At 39.5% G+C, this 18697-nt stretch overlaps 1 protein-coding gene across 1 annotated transcript; it reads right to left on the reverse strand.

Moving 5' to 3' along the window:
• Positions 1-3317: 3317 nt before the first annotated feature.
• On the reverse strand, positions 3318-18101 carry coro6 (coronin 6). Its single transcript, XM_036588356.1, has 11 exons — positions 17846-18101; positions 15258-15457; positions 10146-10268; positions 8349-8478; positions 8050-8228; positions 6881-7000; positions 6674-6778; positions 6429-6574; positions 4622-4679; positions 4215-4442; positions 3318-3936 (listed from the first exon to the last, which is right to left on the reverse strand). Exons 2-11 carry the CDS (start codon positions 15453-15455, stop codon positions 3814-3816), a joined length of 1410 nt encoding a protein of 469 aa, XP_036444249.1. The 5' UTR covers positions 15456-15457; positions 17846-18101; the 3' UTR covers positions 3318-3813.
• Positions 18102-18697: the final 596 nt, after the last annotated feature.

Below are 18697 nucleotides of genomic sequence, written 5' to 3' on the forward strand. Positions count from 1 at the left end.
TCAGATATTGTGAAAACCTGTTTCCTCTAGGTTGACTAGGGAAACAAAATAAAATTAATAATTTTTGTTTTTCAGTATTAATAAATGATGTCAATCTCAAAAATACCTCAGTACTTTGACTGCTGATGTTCAAAGTGCATTGCTTCAGGTCCACAATCATTTTGCAGTCTCCCAGAAGTTTTACATTTTTATGATCATACCTTTTGAACATCACACCTTTAATCTCACTGTGTTAGTTCAGAAGCAGACTTCTTGAAATAAACAATATTATCTGCATATATAGTGAGAATTTTGCTTGATAAAATGACTTAAAACAAGTAAAGCATATTGAAATAAGTAAATTAATGAAATATTCTAACAGCAGTCTTAAAGTGGGAAATAATAGACTAGATTTGTGATGATTTCACTTGCTAATTTATCAGTTTTTGCAGTTTGGACAGTGATTAGTTGGATGAGGTGTGTTTAGATTAATGATTAGCTGTAGAGATCAAAATCAGAGTCTGGCAAACCTTGATTTAGCATAATGAATGAAGTGTATGGGAAAGCTTGTGTCACTACAAAAGCAGCTTCTAACAACTTGCTGATGGTAGTAGTCTAGTTTAAATGTTGCGAGGGATGAGCCATTTTTCTCTTTTTTCTTTATGTAGGTGGGACAAATTTTTTTTATAACAATGGTGCCATATATTACTTTAAAGTGCTTCTTAGCAATGAAGACCTTGTGTTTTGATAATATAGTTTAGTAGTCTTATGTCGTTTGGCTCACCTGACCTGTGGCCATTCAGACAAAACTGCTTTACACAACAGTTCAGGCTTACTTCTGTGCTTTTTTCAGCTAGCACATCATAGCTTATGAGCAGCAACTAAAAACTGAAATCGCACAGAGTGAAGAAAGTGGGAAAGTGATTTTTTGATGTAAGTTGCATTCCTTCTGTGCTCTCATCTACGATAGATTGTATAGAATGATTCCCTGTGCCTGAAAACACCATCTCACAGTGGCTATCTTGCATTGCTGTCCCCTATTCGTTGTTCGGCGTTAACAAAAATATTACTGTTAGAATTATTCTAGAAATACCTGCTATTGGAACTTTGTATTACCCTTTATATTTATGGTGTTGTTTAGGAATGTAACAAATACCTTAAGCCACTGCACTTTTCACTGAGGCATTTCCATGGGCCACAGTGTTGTGGCAGCACCTCATCAGGACACCCAACTCCAGGTGTTTTGTCACAGATGAAAAATTCATTTTAAGTTTGGACAGTGTCTTGATGTATGGTGGTAGTATGATGGGAGACTGATTGAGGGAGTAGGAGTGACCTGGGGCTGGAGTTCTGGGCGACTTCTGCCTTGGAGGTACAAGGCCGGACCGCCCTTTTGGGACAGTGGTACAGACAGAATTGCGGAACAGGGAGGAGATGGGGTGCTGGTGGAGTTTGCAAGATTTTCATCACGAGAAATGAAAAAAAGGGCGTTAAAGTGGAAGGAGTAGTGGTTTCAGGCATGAATCCTCCCCCAAAATCTCAGGAGCTATTCCATTCTAAGTCCACAATGATGTGTGGGGACACCAGAAACTTTTATTTATTTATTTATTTATTTTTACAAAAAGATGTTTTATTGATATCATTCTCACAAATGATCTGCTACAGAAAACACAAAAGTCAACTTTTTATGTCTTTGGTTTTGATATTTCACTTTTTTTCATATTTTATTTATTTTTTAAATAATATTTACATTTTAAAATGTATAACCAGAGCCGCATGAGACATCTTTCATGTTGGTCAAAGATGGATAGGTGGGGCTGTGTGAGTCTGGGTGCAAGAAATGAAAGGGTTGCTTTTTAACACAGTACTGTGGGAGCCACAGCAAGAACATGTCACAGAGTAGAGATGCTTGGGAATCCGTTTGTACTACAAAGATATATTCTATAGCTATTTGGGTCTGTCATAAATACACCTTAGGTTTCTCTGCATTTTTCTGAGATGATTTGTCATGAAATGGCAGACATAAATGATGTAAATGGGCCTTTAAGGTATAGTCTGCTTTATTTCAGCCTAAAGTTCAATCTTACTCATTGAGTTGTCTCAACCATCACCGCTGTATGACAATTTGGGCTGTGTGGTCCAGACTGATTTCACTATAATGCATACATGAAATTTGAGACACATTTGTTTCTTGGCTCTATGACAGGTGTTGTTAGTAGACTCCTAACAATGTCTGCAATTTTACTGAACTAAGAGCAGCTGTATCAGATGTTTTCATGAATGTAGTAGTGTTCTATGTTACTGCAGTAATTACATCAGAAGCAAATAGGACAAGAAAAAGAGGAGTCTCCTCTAACATTCACTCCCCAACAAACAGTGTCAGTAAACTTGAGTTATTCACACTATTGACTTAGCTTAATGGGGACGCCTGATGGCTTTACATTGAAGTACTGTTGAGCAGCAGAGCAATAGCAGTTACACTACACACAGTGCACTATATATTTAACACTTGGAATATGCAGGGGTTGTAAACTTGCCATACTTTTTGCCATGGCAATATACTATCAACTTAGAAAGTGTTTCCCAGATTCCCAGCTTCTTCAATTACTTAAGCTTTGTTTTCTCATGTAGCACAGCACTGTGCAAAAGTCAGAGACCACCCTTCATATTTCATTTCCAGTCAAAACTGCCATTAAGTACAAGTTATTCACGTTTCAGGAGATAATTCTAAGGAGATTAGACATAATATAATCCACTTGCATAAGGAAGGGGGAAGTCAAAAGAAAATAAGTTAAAAAAAAACATAAGTTTCCAAAACTAGAGTTAAAAATCTGATTAAAAGATGTAGAGAAAATGGGACTCAACCACACAATACAACCAGCAACTGTCGCCATCAGATAAACAGTACTTTCAACTTTGAGAGAGAAGAGAAAGTCAAGCTCCACTCTTGCTTCAGATTTGAAAAAAAAGTGATTCTGTCCATCCTTCCACTGTGAGAAGACACCTCAATATAAGGACAAATAGCTGACAAGAAGCCGTTACTGAGGAAAGTTAATAAACAGAAACAATTGCAAATCGAACCAAGAAGCAGCTGGTGTTCTTGGAATGATTGACTGACGACCCCAGAGTCCAGACCTCAACATCATCAAACGTGTGAGGGATTTCTTGGATTGGGAGAAGCTGAAAATGTAACCAACTTCTAATACTAAACTTTTGTGGTGTGGAGATTTCTTTAAAAATCTGAAAGCAAGTCACTTAGAAGTATCCAAGCTGTAACAAATGTAAACTGTATTTATTTTTGAATTTATTTTGTGAATTTTCTGTCAAACGTTTTAATACTGATACCTAATGGCCTTTTTGACTAATTTTTGACTAATTTGGAAATTAAATGATGAAGTGTGGTTTCTGACTTTTGCACAGTACTGTATATCCAGGTCAACATAGTTCTGGAAGGTTCATACAGTGGCTCCCACAGAGAACAGGTCAGGTTGAATATGACTATTACAAAGAATTAACTATTAACTGCAGGGGAAATCTATAATCCTGTAACATTCTTCAAGTTCACACTTGTGTAGCTTATGTGCAGTAAATGTCCTTTAAAATTATTATGTGTTTGAAAACATGCTGTAAAGCATGAGTGATAGCATTAGTAAGATCCATCATTTTAACTTTGACTATTGCTCATTGCCTCAATAACAGAAGCTGTAAGTAGTGAATGCACTTTAATAGAAACTCAATCAATGCTATGGTAGTGTGGTATACATGGGTGCATCTATTAGGAGTCGGTGGGGACTGGGCAGTGTGTACAGGGATGACTGTGCTTTACTAAATCGGTCAGACAGTGCCGTTGGTGTACTTGGAGAGTTTATTCTCTAAGTCACAGATTCGCTTCTCTTGAGAAAGAACTGTGGCCTTCAGACTTTGAATTTCCTCCACAAGCTTCTCCAACAACTGAGGCTAGTGAGCAGACAGGAAACAGGAGAACAAAGGCAGAGTAAAGAGGAAAGCAGAAAGATGGTGAGGGAAAGAAAGAGAGGAAAAAGAAAAAAAGGGATTGGTTTTAGAGACAATAGTGGAGAATGAAAAGGTGCAGAAGAGAAGCTACAAGAAATGGAAAGCAATTGAGGGGCAGGATAGATCAAGCTTGTGGAAGGGCCGTACAGCTCTGAAGGAAGGTTCTCCTTTTGAACTGAGACTGAGAGGTAATAAAAGTGATAGAGAAACAGTGTACTCACTGGCAAACTGCTCCCATCAACAGCAGACAAGCTCCTGCGAGGTGCAGGCCTAGAGTCCAGGACATTCTTCTTAGACACTTTTAGCTCTCTGCTCTTTGGTGGAACATAGCCGTCCCTCAGGGAGATCAGGATGGGGTCTTCATCTCGGCCATCCAGCCACTCTTCGGGCTCCAGTGCTGGGTCTGGACCCACGGTATCTGGGTAGAGATCATCCTGGAACAGATCCGACTGGCAGGAAGGGAGAGAAAACATTAAACAGAAAGAAGAGTCAATATGATGTGTATCAGAGGCCAGTGAAGACTGAGTAAATGCCTTAAATTGAGCTGTTCCTGTGATATTTCAACATTAATCACTTTTGTTTTTGTGCTTAAACTGTTATTGAGTTGTGATTGCAAGAAAGTACTTACCTTTCTAGGGACTGTCATTATGATAGGCTCACATTTCCTTTCATGGAGCTTGAATAACCTGAACAGAGAGAATCAAAAAAGGATTTAATCCTGAGTGAAAGTGTACCATTTGCTGATGTTTTCTTTTTCTGTTAAATAATGTTTTGAAAAGACATCTCTTGTATTTGGATTCACAACTAAAATGATAAAATAAAAGCACTTGTTCATACACTGAGTTGCCAGTTTATCCTGTATACCTATCTTACAGTGTTCAGAACTGCATGAATTCACTTGGGTGTCTCTTCTACGAAATGCTGAACTTGGTCAGTAATGATGTTCAGATATGCCATGCTGTTCAAACGTTCTTCAAAGAGTATCATGGGCCCTACACATCACACTGCCACCACCGCCGGGGCTGCTGACGTCAAACAAGATGGCTTCATGGAATCTTGTTGCTTGAGTTAAATTCTGATCCTTCTATCAGCATGATGCAAACCTCCTCCAACCAAGTAGCTTTTTCACAGTCCGAAGCAGTTCAGCTTTGATGTTCCTGCACCCAACCAAAAAATCACTTTCTTGTTTTTCACTGATATTCAACGTGGTCTTTCACTGTTGTAGCCCATTCACAGGCTTGGAATGTAATGCATTCAGAATACAGAAATTAAGTATCTGTATTACGTCCAAGTTATATTTTGTAAAGGCAGTATTAAGAACATAGTTAGCTTTTACACTTTTAGGAGAATACCTACCCACTAAATAAAAAATGCCATCTTTTAAAGAAACACAATCGATATTTCTTTATTAACCATTTTAAAATCAGCTGATGGTATGTAAAGACAGACTCTAAAGAAGAATTCAAAAGACAGCTTCTTTACAAACACTGAAGGTCCTGTTAAAACCTATGTAAACTGATAAATCAATGTGATTATCAGTTCTTAATTTTAGTGGCACTGGGCTGCACTAAAGCCTGAGTAGACTGATAAATCAATGTGATGATCAGTTATTAATCTCAGTGTTACTGGGCTCTGCTAAAGCCTGAGTAGACTGATAAATTAATTCAAAAAGCAAGTTATTAATCTAAGCATTACTAAACTCCTTTTAGGCATGATTGAACTGAACAGTCTCCTAAGTAGTGGACATTTCATGAGTGATAATCTTAACACTGACGTACTGGATTCATGCATGTTTTGTGGCAGGTTGCATATGTGTCTTTAACTGAAAATCACACGACTTCCCATTTTATACTCAAATTTGCAAGGTTTTTTTAATGAGGATTTGACCAATTGTTTGCTTAGTCCATGAGATGGCAGTGGGATTATGGGAGCAGTGGTAGACTGAAGCAGGCAATAGGAGCCAAAAAAATGTTGAGAATTTTGTAACTTCATTTAAATACATGAATTTTTCATGAAATGCATTAACAGAATAATTACATGAAGAAAACTGACAACTAGTAACAGTGAGGAACAGAGTGAATTAAATACAGATTACAACAGCAGCTGTAAGTAATCCTAACAAGTTAAAGTGTTATTCCATTGGCAGATCATTTTGCAGACAACAAGAGAGATGACATTTTTTGCAGTGCTCCAACTATCATGCCATATCACTAAGGTCACTCATTTTGCCTGACACTCAAATGAACTGGTGCTATTAATGATGGTCTGCCTGATTTATACCACACACTGCAGTCATGGGATGTATGATTTGTTGAAATGTAGAATTTACACGAATTACTAATAAACTGGCAACTCATTGTAGCTGCACTGCCATGCTACAGTACATTCACCCAACAAAACACCTACTCATATGTAATCACTCATGTCCAGCTGACCTGGCAATCTCACATTTGCTGACGTCCACTCCTCTCTTGGGCATGAAGCCCATTCCTCGCTGTGGCTCCTTGCTACTGTATGTGCTGAGGTAGTGCACATAGGGAGGCTCCTCTGTGATCTCAAAATACCGAATGCTGCTGTCCCCCTGGAAGCAGAGAGACAGATAGAGTCAGACTGAAACACATTTAATACTGGGCACCGGATTAAAATTATTCTTACAGAATGCTAATCCACTGACACTTACTTTGCCACACAGATATACCATGCTAGTGTCTGGATCATAAAATGGCAGTAAGACCCCATTACTTGTGTCCAACTCCAAAAGTGCAATGGGCTCCTCAAAATTTGTCTACAGAGATAAAAAAAATAAAATGGACTATCTGAATTTTGTACATTGAGAAATACATTAAAATATGATTTGACCCAGATGTGTACAGAGTGTGTGTCTAACCGGGTCCCAGAGACCAAGCTCTCTCTGGCTCATCCTGGTGAAGCCCGTGGTGAAGATGTTGCCCTCTTTGGTGAAGATCGCTCTCATCGGCCTGATGCCTTCATGTGGTGACAGTCTCTCCTGCAGGAACACAAGACAAGAGAGCTCAGAGCCACACAGCAGAAACTGTCAGCAACACACGTGCATTTCGAGCTGGTGATAAATGACAAAACTACTGTTTTGAAAACTACACTTCCCACATTTCAAATATCAGTTAGGGCAGTCTCAAGGAGTGGGCAGCCTTGGGTTGAGTTAACAATGTAAGGCTCATCTGACGTGTTGCGATTAGAGATTACATAATTACAAACTAGCGTATTACAATCTAAACATCTCACTGATACAATTCACAACTGGAAGAATTAATGCCCTACTACTATTCTTTGCTAATAATAAACAAATAAATAAATAAAACTTTTAAGCCCTATTTAAACTAACATGTCTATTGTGTTACTGTTCAAATTTGCTGGTAATACACCGGCATGTTCAACCACAGCAAACGTTGCAGACGTCTGGCTGAATTTGACTCACAGTACAGTTCTGCGTTAGGGTCTAAACTTTGGCCTGGCAGCATTGGGACGTAATGTGTGTGGGGGTATTACTGATTCTTGCATAACATCAACTTTCCAAAATACTATTGGTTAAATGTAAGCTCCCTGGACAAAAATCCCAAGAGTCCCATCCATCATTTTTTCTTTATTATTTGTTTACATATCCCCCTGTCTCAATAGCATCTGCTCAGGAAAGGACTACACCAGTCATCTATTCATTTTATGCCACTCTTAGAGTAAATGGTTGCATATTTCAGTGGAGTTTGAATGTATGTGTGCCTATTTCAGCATTTCACCTACTGCTGCAATTGACAATACTAGAGAAGAAATGATGCATCCAAATAATGTTTGGTCCAGAGAGCGTATTTCCATGTGTCTGGCGCTTCACAACATGTTACAATGAGAGGCCTGAGGTGGGCAGTATGCTTGCCACTTCAAAGTGATGACCCTGCTGCTCCACGTTCAAGTCACTCTGTCAGAAGGGTTCAATTCCAGTACTATAGTGCAACAGCACTGCCCCCAAACTTATACAATCCACATGAATTTGGGCATGAGATCCTTTCACTCCCTCTCCATACTCACCGCCACCACCTCTCTCTTCCTGGGATCACAGACGCGAAGACGGCGGTCTTTGCAAGTGGTGCAAAACAGGCTTCCATTGTAGTTCCAGCTGACGTTATAGATGAGGTCTGGGTGATCGTCCATTGTGATCAGAGGCTCTCCAGTGCCCACATTCCAGATGATGATCAGATTATCACTGCCTGTGACATACACACACTTATAACTACAATATACTAGAGTTTCAGAATCTTAAAAAGTTTTGTTACTTTTTGATAACAAAAAAGCAAAGATGAGAATGCAAAAAACACAAGGTCCCACACCAGCAGTGAGGAGAGTGTTGCGGGCAGTGGGGTGCCACATTACAATGCCCACACGTTTGGAGTGTCCCTCCAGCACTACAATGGGCTCGCTGATTGGCCGGCATGGAGTGTGGTCAGGAATCTGCCATACCTGCCGAACAAGGAAACCACAGTGTCACACTGAAATATGCACACAGAACACTTTCTCAAAGAAAGCTCATGAATTTAATCACTTATTACAACCCAAACATAAGAGAAGTGGGGCAGCAGCTTGCAGTTTATATCTTAATCAGTTATAGAGAGATAAATACCAGTCTATCTCCATGTATTTAATTAGAGTAAAAAAATCTTTTTTTTTTACAAAACTGTCTAGGCCTTGTCTCCATGGAGCTGACCTCTTTGCCTACAAGCTCAGGGGAACCATGTACTATGAATTCCTCAAGGTCAAAGTAAGGGCTAATTATGGGCTAAATATGTTCTCTGAGCTCAGCTGAAAACAAGCATGTGTTATATGAGTCTTTTCTTCAACAACACAATGCAGCTAATGAGTAATCACTGCCAACTTGCTACACATCTATTGGGACAGCATTGTGCAGCCCCTTAATGTTACCAGGAAAATTAAATGAATGTTGTTTAAATATGAGCGCAGGCCCGCTAGAAGTAACAGCTGCAGTGAGCCTTCTGCACCAAACGTGCATAGAATGCATGCCTTTCACATTTGTAATGTAATGTAAGATGAAGACATTAACATCTTGATCTGTACATTATCTCAACCAACAGAGTTTAGATGACTTAAATATAAAACTATTTTAAATAGTTTACAGGTGTACAGGGTGGGAAATATTACAATATTTATTGTTATAAATTATATTTATTACATTATGATATGATTTTCTGAGCATCAATGTCTTCAATACTTAAGGAGAGCATAATTAGTCATGGTTTATTGGATTTAGTGTACAGAAGTATATTGTACAAAAATCAACATATTCTTAATTTTTCTGTTGGTTCTTTTTTGTCTGTTCCAACTTATCAAACCTCAGAAAAACCAAACATTGTGATGCGAGAACTGCAATATTATGTATTTGCCAAATGACCCACACTTATGGTCTAAATATGTATGATATACATATTAGAGATAAATACGTTACAGATACAAAACTGGGCATTGGTATTAGGCCGATATCAGCAGAAATTGCTGGATCGGATCCAGACAGAAGGAAAAAAAAGAAGCAGATCCGATTGTGTCACAATTCTTGTCTAAAATATCACAGAACTGCAAAGTCAGTCACATTATAATATCAGTAACATGATAACATGGTATCAAAAATGTAGTGAAAAGGAACCACTTCAGCACTGAGTCAGGGTGTTTAACAATGTACACAAGTGTGTGTGCATGTATGCATGGGGAGGATGGGGTTATGTGTAGGCTGAGTTCACATTACTCAACTTTAGCCCTCCTGCGAGCAGATCCTATCTGCCACCCCATTAGTTCATATGACCCAGTTCTGGCTATGTACATTCCGCTAAAATATGTTTATAAATACCAGCCTCGTCTCACGCCCCCTTAGTGCTAGTCACCCTGAAAATATGTTCTCTATGATCTTTTCTTCCAGTGTAGGTAGTCAAGTGTGCAGTGAACACATGGCATCCTTTCCTAACTTCTTCTGAGTACTGCAACAGATATAGGTAGTACAGCTATACAGGTACAGGCATTGTAACAGGAGTTCTATTCACAATGATATGTATTGTATAATGTTTTTACCATTGAGCAATATGGAGAAGTTAGGTAAAGACAGGATGAAAGAAAAAAACTACCATAGCAGTAGTGTCTTCAGATCCACTGGCCAGGATATTGTCATTGTGGGGACACCAGTCAATATCCAGGACAGGCCCAGAGTGTCCTATGACCAAGGGATAGTTTTTGTCCACACGGCCCACCTGCAATGTACAACACCAAACAAAGTAAAGAAAAACAGCAGAAAACAGCATAATCACCTAAATAATGTCATATTTAAGTTGTATAGATTTCTGGAACTGTGTGTGTTGTACAAAATACAGCTAGTCGTTATAAGCCATGACGGATTGTGGAATTTCAGTTGGCTAATTCATGTTCTACTGACATGTCACAGCTAAATGAGACAATCATTGTAAAGTGTTACATTAAATTAGGTAAATATTCAACATTATATGCTCTCATCTACAGCCATTCACATCAGTAGGTAAATGTAACATTGGGAGTCTTGTCCAAGAACTCTTACTGGTACTGCACTGATATTCTCGCCTGAATGAGGTGCAGAACCTTCAGTTTTCTGTATGTGGGGTGGTGATGTCATCCACTGTATCAGCTATTTGAGTGAGTTGAAAATAAAAAATTCCTAGTGCTTGAGCGTCAGTGCACGTGTGAGCTAAAATGGAGCACTAAAGTATCGGTTGACTTCCAATATCAGAACGCTAATTTTACATTTTCCCATTTATCTGCAAATAATTCCACAGATGTACTCTGTACCCCTAGTCTAGTCATCATAATTTACACCAGGGGTGCCTAATTCTGGTCCTGGAGATCTACTACCTTGGAGAGTTCAGATCCAACACACCTGCCACTAATATTCAGATGCCTTTGAAAGCCTTCAGTACCTGGATCAGGTGCAGGGTGGTAGATCTCCAGGACCAGGATTGGGCACCCCTGATTTAGACTGACAATTGAACGATTTTTCAATACAAAACTGTGCAAATGACACCATTCATTGATTTCCAGTGAAAATGGTCTTTGAGTAGAAGTTATAAATGTTTTAGTATCAGGAAAAAAGAGGAAAAAATAGAAATTGCACAAAAGCCTTGCTTTCAGTTTTTCAAAGAAATCACAATAGATGTTTTTCACACCTCCAAAGTTCAGTCTTAGAAGTTGGTGGCATTTCCTGCTTCTCACTATCCAAATAATCCCACACACATTCAGTGATGTTGAGGTCTGGACTCTGGAGTGGTCAGTCCATTGTTCTGAGAACACCAGCAGCTTCTTTGTTTGGTTGGCAAATATTCTTCCTTTTTGTCTATTTTCTTTTCTAAATAACAGCTTCTTGACAGCTACACATCCTTTGAGACTCATAGTGCTGTGTTGCCCTCTCACCTGCAGATGTTCTCATATCTGAATCAACAGTGGAGCGCACTGAAGGCTTTCATCTTTAAGACATATGAAAACTACTCCTATATGTTAAAGATGAAAGCTTTAAGTACTGTTTATCTGATGGTCACTGTTTTGGTGGTCTACCAGGTCTTGCACGGTTTCTTTTGATAAAAACTCCAGTTTTGGAAACTCCTGTTTTTTTAGCTCCTCTTTCTTATGCAAGCATATTATTTTATATCTAATCTCCTCAGATATCTTTCCTGAAAAATGAATGAGTTTGACAGGAAAAAAATAAATAAATGGTGCTCACTGACTTTTGCACAGTACTGTAATTCTAGCATTTTTAAAACAACCAGAACACAACAAAAGATCATTAGTGCTACGCATCACCTCATTCAACAAGGCTCAGACAACTTCAACATAAAATTATGAATTATAATTACTTACAAATAGTTTACAGATGTTTGTCCATCTACAATAATATACACTCAGTCAAACATAATCTTCAATGTACGTATGTATAGATTACAAAAACAGTACAGCCTATTGCGTTATCTCTGCTATGCTTGGCACACAGCAGTGTTTGGATTCAATCAGCCCCAAAAGTTTAGCTGTGATCAGAGTCTCAGAGCAACATTTTACGCACTTAGCTTTTGTTTTTGATGCTATCAACAAGTCTCTACTTTCTGTGGTATAACTCCCCACCCCAGTTGTCAGAATTCCACCAATTGCTGTTCAGTCAGTGTGAACACGTTTCTTCCCTGGACTGCTCCTCCTTCAGCCACTCCCCTCCCTCCCCTCCCCGCACTACACCAGTGTGTATTTATAACCCTGTGACGAGGCGATGAAAAGGGAGTTTTTCTTTTGACCTGCCTGGGACTGGACGCAGGAGAGAAGGCAGGCAGGGTATTAATAGTGTGTCTGTTCAGCCCCGCTGATATATGCTCATGTCTCTGTGTAATGAATCTGCATATGGGGCTATACTAACAAACTCTTAACACTTACGACAGACCCCCACCTTCCCTAAACAAAGGAATCTGCACTTATACTCCAAATGATAATCAGTGAACATCCTTTCCAAATAATCCTCTAATATGGACACTGGTCTGCCATGGACATCAGAAAATAGCCAGCTTCCATATATGGAACTGTAGAAACATTTTGAAAAACAGTTCTATTATTTTATTTTAGAGGTTTATAGGTTATTTTAGGGCAACAAGGAAAATTATCAACATGCCAGCTGTGTTTGTCTAATCTTGAATGTCACTGCTTTTCTTACAGTAAATAAAGAGACTAAATGAAATATTAATTTTCCACTGCTCAGATTCACGTTCGAGAGACAAATGAGTCAAAGAGGCATGGACAAACATAAAGGCATGGAAATATCCTGGTGAATGTGCAAAAAAGGAAAAGATATAGTTAGCATCTAAATGCAATGACTAATCATAAGACCAACCCTAAGTAGAAAAAAAGTCAGACTGTTTTTAGAAGTGTCAAACAAGGCAATTTTTAGCAATCCACCATGGTGACTAGGATGGGCAACAGTTCATATGCTAGCTCTTCACAATTTACACATTCTAGTACCAGCACAACCATTAAAAAGGCTGAAAAAAGAAAAAGAATGATACTGCCCAAAAATATGGACATTATATTTGCTAATATTGCTTTGATCATGGTAATCAGGATCAAATTATATGACAACACCACAGATATGTTTGACAATGCCGGTATATTAGATTTCTGGGGCTGCACAGTTTTGTAAAAACAGCTGATTTATTACATATTAAAATGCAAACTTTCAACAATTCTATGTTAAAGGTCTTTTTAACCAGACATTTAAATGAGACATCACTCCCAACTAAAGATTCAACTTAGACATGTTACAACAAGAACAACAAACTGTGCCATGATGTAAACATCCAGAACGAAGACTGAAGAACGCTGCTCTCAACACCAAGTTCAGTGCTGGACACACTGCTTATACACTGTATATCCAGAAGTTTGTTGACACCTGCTTATGCAGCGTTTCTTCTGAAATTAAGGGTATTAATACAGAGTTTGCCCCCATTTGCTGCAGTAACCGCCTCTTCCAGGAAGGCTTTACACTAGATGTTGGAACATTGCTGTGAGATTTTTACTGCATTTAGCCATAAAAGCATTAGTAGTCAGGTACTGATACTGGGAGATTAGTTCTGGAAAACAAACACCACTCCAACTCATCAACTCTTCCCAAAGGTACTAGATTGATGAACCTCATGACTGATGTTGCCTCTGAGGCTAATATAATATCTAAAAACTGCACTATGAACTATAATGAATGGTCAGTTAAACACAATTTTCTATTCACTCTCACTTCTTAAGTGTATTGGTAGTTAATCTGACATGTAAAGCCTTCAGTTTTGCTACTGTTTTGGCTTTATTAACCTAGACACCAAAACATAACAATGAAATAGGAGTAATTCCACAATATTTGCAAAGTTTAAATACAACAAGCACGCTGATTCCACTGAATATAAACAAATTAAACATTCCAGACATGTATTCTTTAGTTCCCAGACATAATTAGGCCATGACAGCTTCCCTCTGGAATACACAAAACATGAGTACAGCATAAATGGTTAACATATTTTGCAAGAACCAATTCTGGTTCGCCACCATCTTCATGGCACCTAAAACAGCTCCACTTTGCTGATCTGGAATCAGTCCAGCAAAAAGAGGCAAAAGACTTAAGATAATTAAGATCGTTAAAACATGACATACTGTAAATCTGCATATGTGTCCTTAAGAGGCACTTATTCCTGTGACACAATAGAAGTTGTTGCCTACATTTAAAAGTTATTCACAATTCGAACTTGCACGTCCTCCAGTGTATGCACTGGCATATTTGCCATTAATCAGCTACATACTATATATAGCCTGGAGGAATAAAACAACCTAGTGTTAATTCCTTTTTGACCTTTTGAAGTCACCACAAGTATTTCACATTTATCATAGCTGTACAAAAACATTCATAGCAGGGAGACCGCAGGTGTCCACATTTGGGGCAGTGAACATAAAGTGTTATTCTTTTGCAGAAAATGTAGTGACCACTTAGGTGTCCACTTGATAATACTATGTCCAAGTTATCTTAAACAGTGCTAGATTCACTTCATGCTTCCATCTGTGGGAAAAAAAAAATATTTAAAGGTTGGTCTAAATCTTGAGAAGAAAATGTAAGATTCTGAGCAGAACCAATGCTACTTCACATTTGTCAATTCTAAACATATTCCAGCACAGGCATTCATCCAGGAGTTGATTTTGATCTCACATGAGACTGTTTATAGTCAGCCGACATCCTGGTTGGAGATTTAAAAGATTAAATCCATCAATTACAGAGGCAGAAGTCAAAACTCTTTTTCTGGGTAGTGGACAAATTGGTCAGTATAACAGACCCTCGTTTTAAACTTGAGAATAGGGACTTGTGCCCTGTGTTACAATATGGATTCTCTCTTTTCTTGTATGTAAAATAGAAGCAGAGTGGGGGAAGGGTGTCCTAAATAAGAGGTGATTGAGTTGAGCTGAGCTCATGCTTCTGAACGAATATACTCACAGCTACAACCATGTCAGTGAATGCATATTAGTACTGAATGAGATTTATTGCAGTTTCAAAGTAGACCAACCCAACATTTGTTGGATCCACGGATTCTTCTTCTAAAATCCTTTCTAAAAAGCACTTGCTTTCATCAGTCTGACTCTAAGCTCAACCTCTGAGTGCACAGGGACTTATTGTTATTATTACTTCACACAATGTTCTCTTATCTTCTTACCTTTGACAGAGGTAGAACCAAAAAGGCCCCTCCTCCGCTGGACTCCACTATAACAGCCAAAAACTTTGGGTTGACTGCACAGAAGGAGCTGTCCCACGTCACCTTGGAAACTCGAATGTCATCATAGCTCTGCTCTGCCTTCGCAGCCTGTCCAAAAACATGCCGGAACTTACTCTGGCGCACAATACTGCGACTCATCACTATAAGAAGGAAACAGAAAAGAGATAGAGGGTTAAAAACAATGTTGAAAAATGTTTTTTCATGAAACTTCAGATAATAGTGATCATAATTAGTCATTAATAGCACCTAAACATTTAAATATTTCTTCATTTGCATTGTTGATATTAAATGGGACAAATTGACATCTCATTGCCTCTGTCATTCTTCTTACTATTATTGTTCACGTTCAGGACTTACTAATAAAACATGATTACTTATTTACTGAGTGATGGAATTTTAACTGCCAGTTCATTCGTGCAGAGGCAGACATTTTAAACCCTCACTGAAGTATGGCTGAATCAGCACCATAACTTCCAAGATGACTGCCTTTGCTTAGAAAGAGCAATCAAAATGCCCTAATGTGCTTAAAAACACCAGGTCTAGGACAATTTTGCTCTTTTCCCTGCTAAAGCTTAATTTACTTCTTATAATCCTCATATGCAACATTTATTTTTCAGTCAGCGTCAAACTGAATCCGAGTTTACTAACAGAGAGTACAGCAAGCTTTGGTGAGATATTGAGATATTGAACTGCCAGGTCCTGGCGGGAACTACCATGGGTGAAGAAGAGGTAGTGTTGAACAGTCACTATTTGCATATTCAAGAACTCAGAGGTACAGTACAAAAGCAGTGGTCTTTCCTTCACCATTTATTACCAAAAGGTTTTACCAAGTATGATTACTCATTATGCTATTTATACCCTATTCACTACTTAATCATCAACTCAAGCAATGGAATTCTGGCATGGCAACGTCCTTCCACTGACAGTGACATTAAAACTACTTGTGATCATCTTAAATGTACTCCTCAGTGGTGCAATTATTGGGATTAAAACAGAGTCCACATGATGTAGGACTTGTTGCAATGTGAGTTCGGACTGTGCCTTTGGTAGTATGAGAACAGACTATATGACTGAAGGGGGGAAGACTCTGAGAACTTGGGTTGGAGTTTTGGGCAGCTTTTGCTTTGAGCTAGAAGGCCAGATCACCCTTTCCCCCTCATTTCTTGATGAACGGGGTAGGACTGAAGGATAGAACTTGGGAAGTTAGAGGAGATGGGGTGGTGGTGGGGCAACAGGAAAGTAGAGGTGAGAAATCAGTTTGGACGACTGGACAGAAGAGGGACCTCAGACATGGTCAGTTATTCTGTAACTCAATTTTGTATAAAAAAAAAAACAGTAGAGCTTGGTTCAAGTTTTCCTGTTTGTATATGTGAGATGAATATGGCCACAGCCGTTATCTGAGAAGTCTAAACCCTGACCTGCATGCAATGTGTGCACTTTTGATCAAATATACATATCCTTATTTCTCTCTCAATGAACAGGCTGGCAGTTTCTCCATACCTACATGTGGCCAACATGTGGTCTATTCAGAGTACTTTGTGAGTACAAGTGCAGTGAACTGACAGAGTGCTGAACAAAGCAATACAGTTTGACAGGTTGCCAATACGTGCCCTTATGCTGTTGTTGCTGCCTAGCTGTCACACTACTGTGCTAAGCCATCATGAAGTTATTCCGGGAAGCTTCCCAAGACCACGACTGACAAAAACAAACAGGACAGACATTCTGCATCACTAACACAATCGCACCCTGAATAACTTGCCCAGGGGACAAACCATGGACAAGCTTTAGCTGGTGAATGATGGTGAAGTTATTCTGGTAAGCCTTTCTGATTTATATTTAGATGTAATAAACAGCCAGATTAAAGACAAGTTGTGTGTAAGTGATATGCTGCTGCCTTTTTCCAACTCTCAGCAGTGACACACTTAAGAGCCACCCTTGTAGCGGAACTGGGTCTGCTGGAGGCTGATTCTGCTGTAGAAGCCGAATCTCCTTAGACTGCAGCAACTTCCAGTGTTCCAGCCAGAGTGTCTTCTCCCTGGAGAGAAGAACCCCTCTCTTGTGTCTCTAGACAGAATGACACGGCCATTTTCCTAATATAGTCATGCTAAACTGCCTCTCACTGCCCCCTACCCCCCACCCCCATTTCTTCCACAGGGCACAGCCAGCCTCTTACTGTGGGTCAGTACGAGAAAGAGACCCTCATTGTCCCCACTAAGGAAGAGCAGGTTTCTACAGCCACACAATACCCTCCCCTCTCGCACACACACACACACACACACCTGCCCATTAGCCATAAATACTCCTGTGCTAACCCCTCACCGGCCCTGCCTGGAAGCACAGCGGGCTCCATTAGAACAGCCCGTCAATGTGTGACACCCCGAAAACAACTGCGCAACCACGATGCCTCCAGAGCTCGGGAACGCGCACGGCGTGACGAGGCAGTATTAAAAGAGCTAACTACTGAAAAAGACTTTCCTCTATACTCCTCTCTTACAGCCATTCAGAATAAATGAAGTCGCTCGGCTTACCTCAGTACTTTGGAGGAATACACAGCAGGACTCGCTTCTGAATTCTCCCTCTGCTCCGCTCTCTCTCTCTCTCTCTCTCTCTCTCTCTCTATCTATCTATCTATCTATCTATCTGTCTCTCTCTCTGTTCAACGGCTCTTCTGCTCTCCGGTTTGTGTCCCTTCACTCTCTCACAAACTTGGACGGACTCGCGGGACTCCAGTGCGAGTTCCACCTACAGAAAAGAGAGAAGCAGACTGTGGGGGTCTGGAGAGGAGGGGAGTCAAGGCGGTCCTGTCTATTTTCGACCCGGCTCTGTTTCTCCCATCGCCTCTGACAGGGCTATAGATTGCAGCGGGAGCGCGCGGCCAGGTCAGGTGACGGCGCGCGAGAGCACTGCGATCCTTTTGAATGCTATTTGTCTTTTCTTTTTTTTTCCTTTTTTACCTCAGGACCGTTAGGTTTTGGAGTTTAAGAAAAGTTATATACGAGTAATTTATATTTTTATATATAATAAAAACTCATTTTCATACAATCTAAACATTGGCAAACAGCGCGGGGGCAGCGCTGGGATTGATCAAAATCAATATCACGGATGTTTTTGTCAAATACATCGCGGTATTTGATGATACTCGAGTGTGCATTCATAAAGTTAATGAACCAATGTTTCTTGAGTACTACAGGGGTAACTTGAGGGAAGGTGCCCTCCATGATAAAGATGCCCTCTTATTTTCTCTCCTGACCCACTGACAGGGTTGCACAAAATACTTTGAAAAAGTAGTGATGGCTGAAGACTAAATACACTGCCCTGAATGTATTTAGTAGTGTATTCCCTTACAATATATTAGAAAGTGACATATTCAGAATACATTT

Source organism: Colossoma macropomum, unplaced genomic scaffold (assembly GCF_904425465.1).
Source record: "Colossoma macropomum unplaced genomic scaffold, Colossoma_macropomum, whole genome shotgun sequence".
Taxonomy (NCBI): domain Eukaryota; kingdom Metazoa; phylum Chordata; class Actinopteri; order Characiformes; family Serrasalmidae; genus Colossoma; species Colossoma macropomum.

Bases quoted from the DNA above. Each gene is read 5' to 3' on its own strand.
- coro6 (XM_036588356.1), bottom strand. From the start codon at position 15,455: ATGAGTCGCAGTATTGTGCGCCAGAGTAAGTTCCGGCATGTTTTTGGA. The intron at 6,779-6,880 runs GTTAGACACACA...TTATCTCTGTAG, and splicing joins AGCTTGGTCTCTGGGACCCG to ACAAATTTTGAGGAGCCCAT. The intron at 4,680-6,428 runs GTCAGCTGGACA...CTCTCTGTTCAG, and splicing joins AGCAAATGTGAGATTGCCAG to GTTATTCAAGCTCCATGAAA.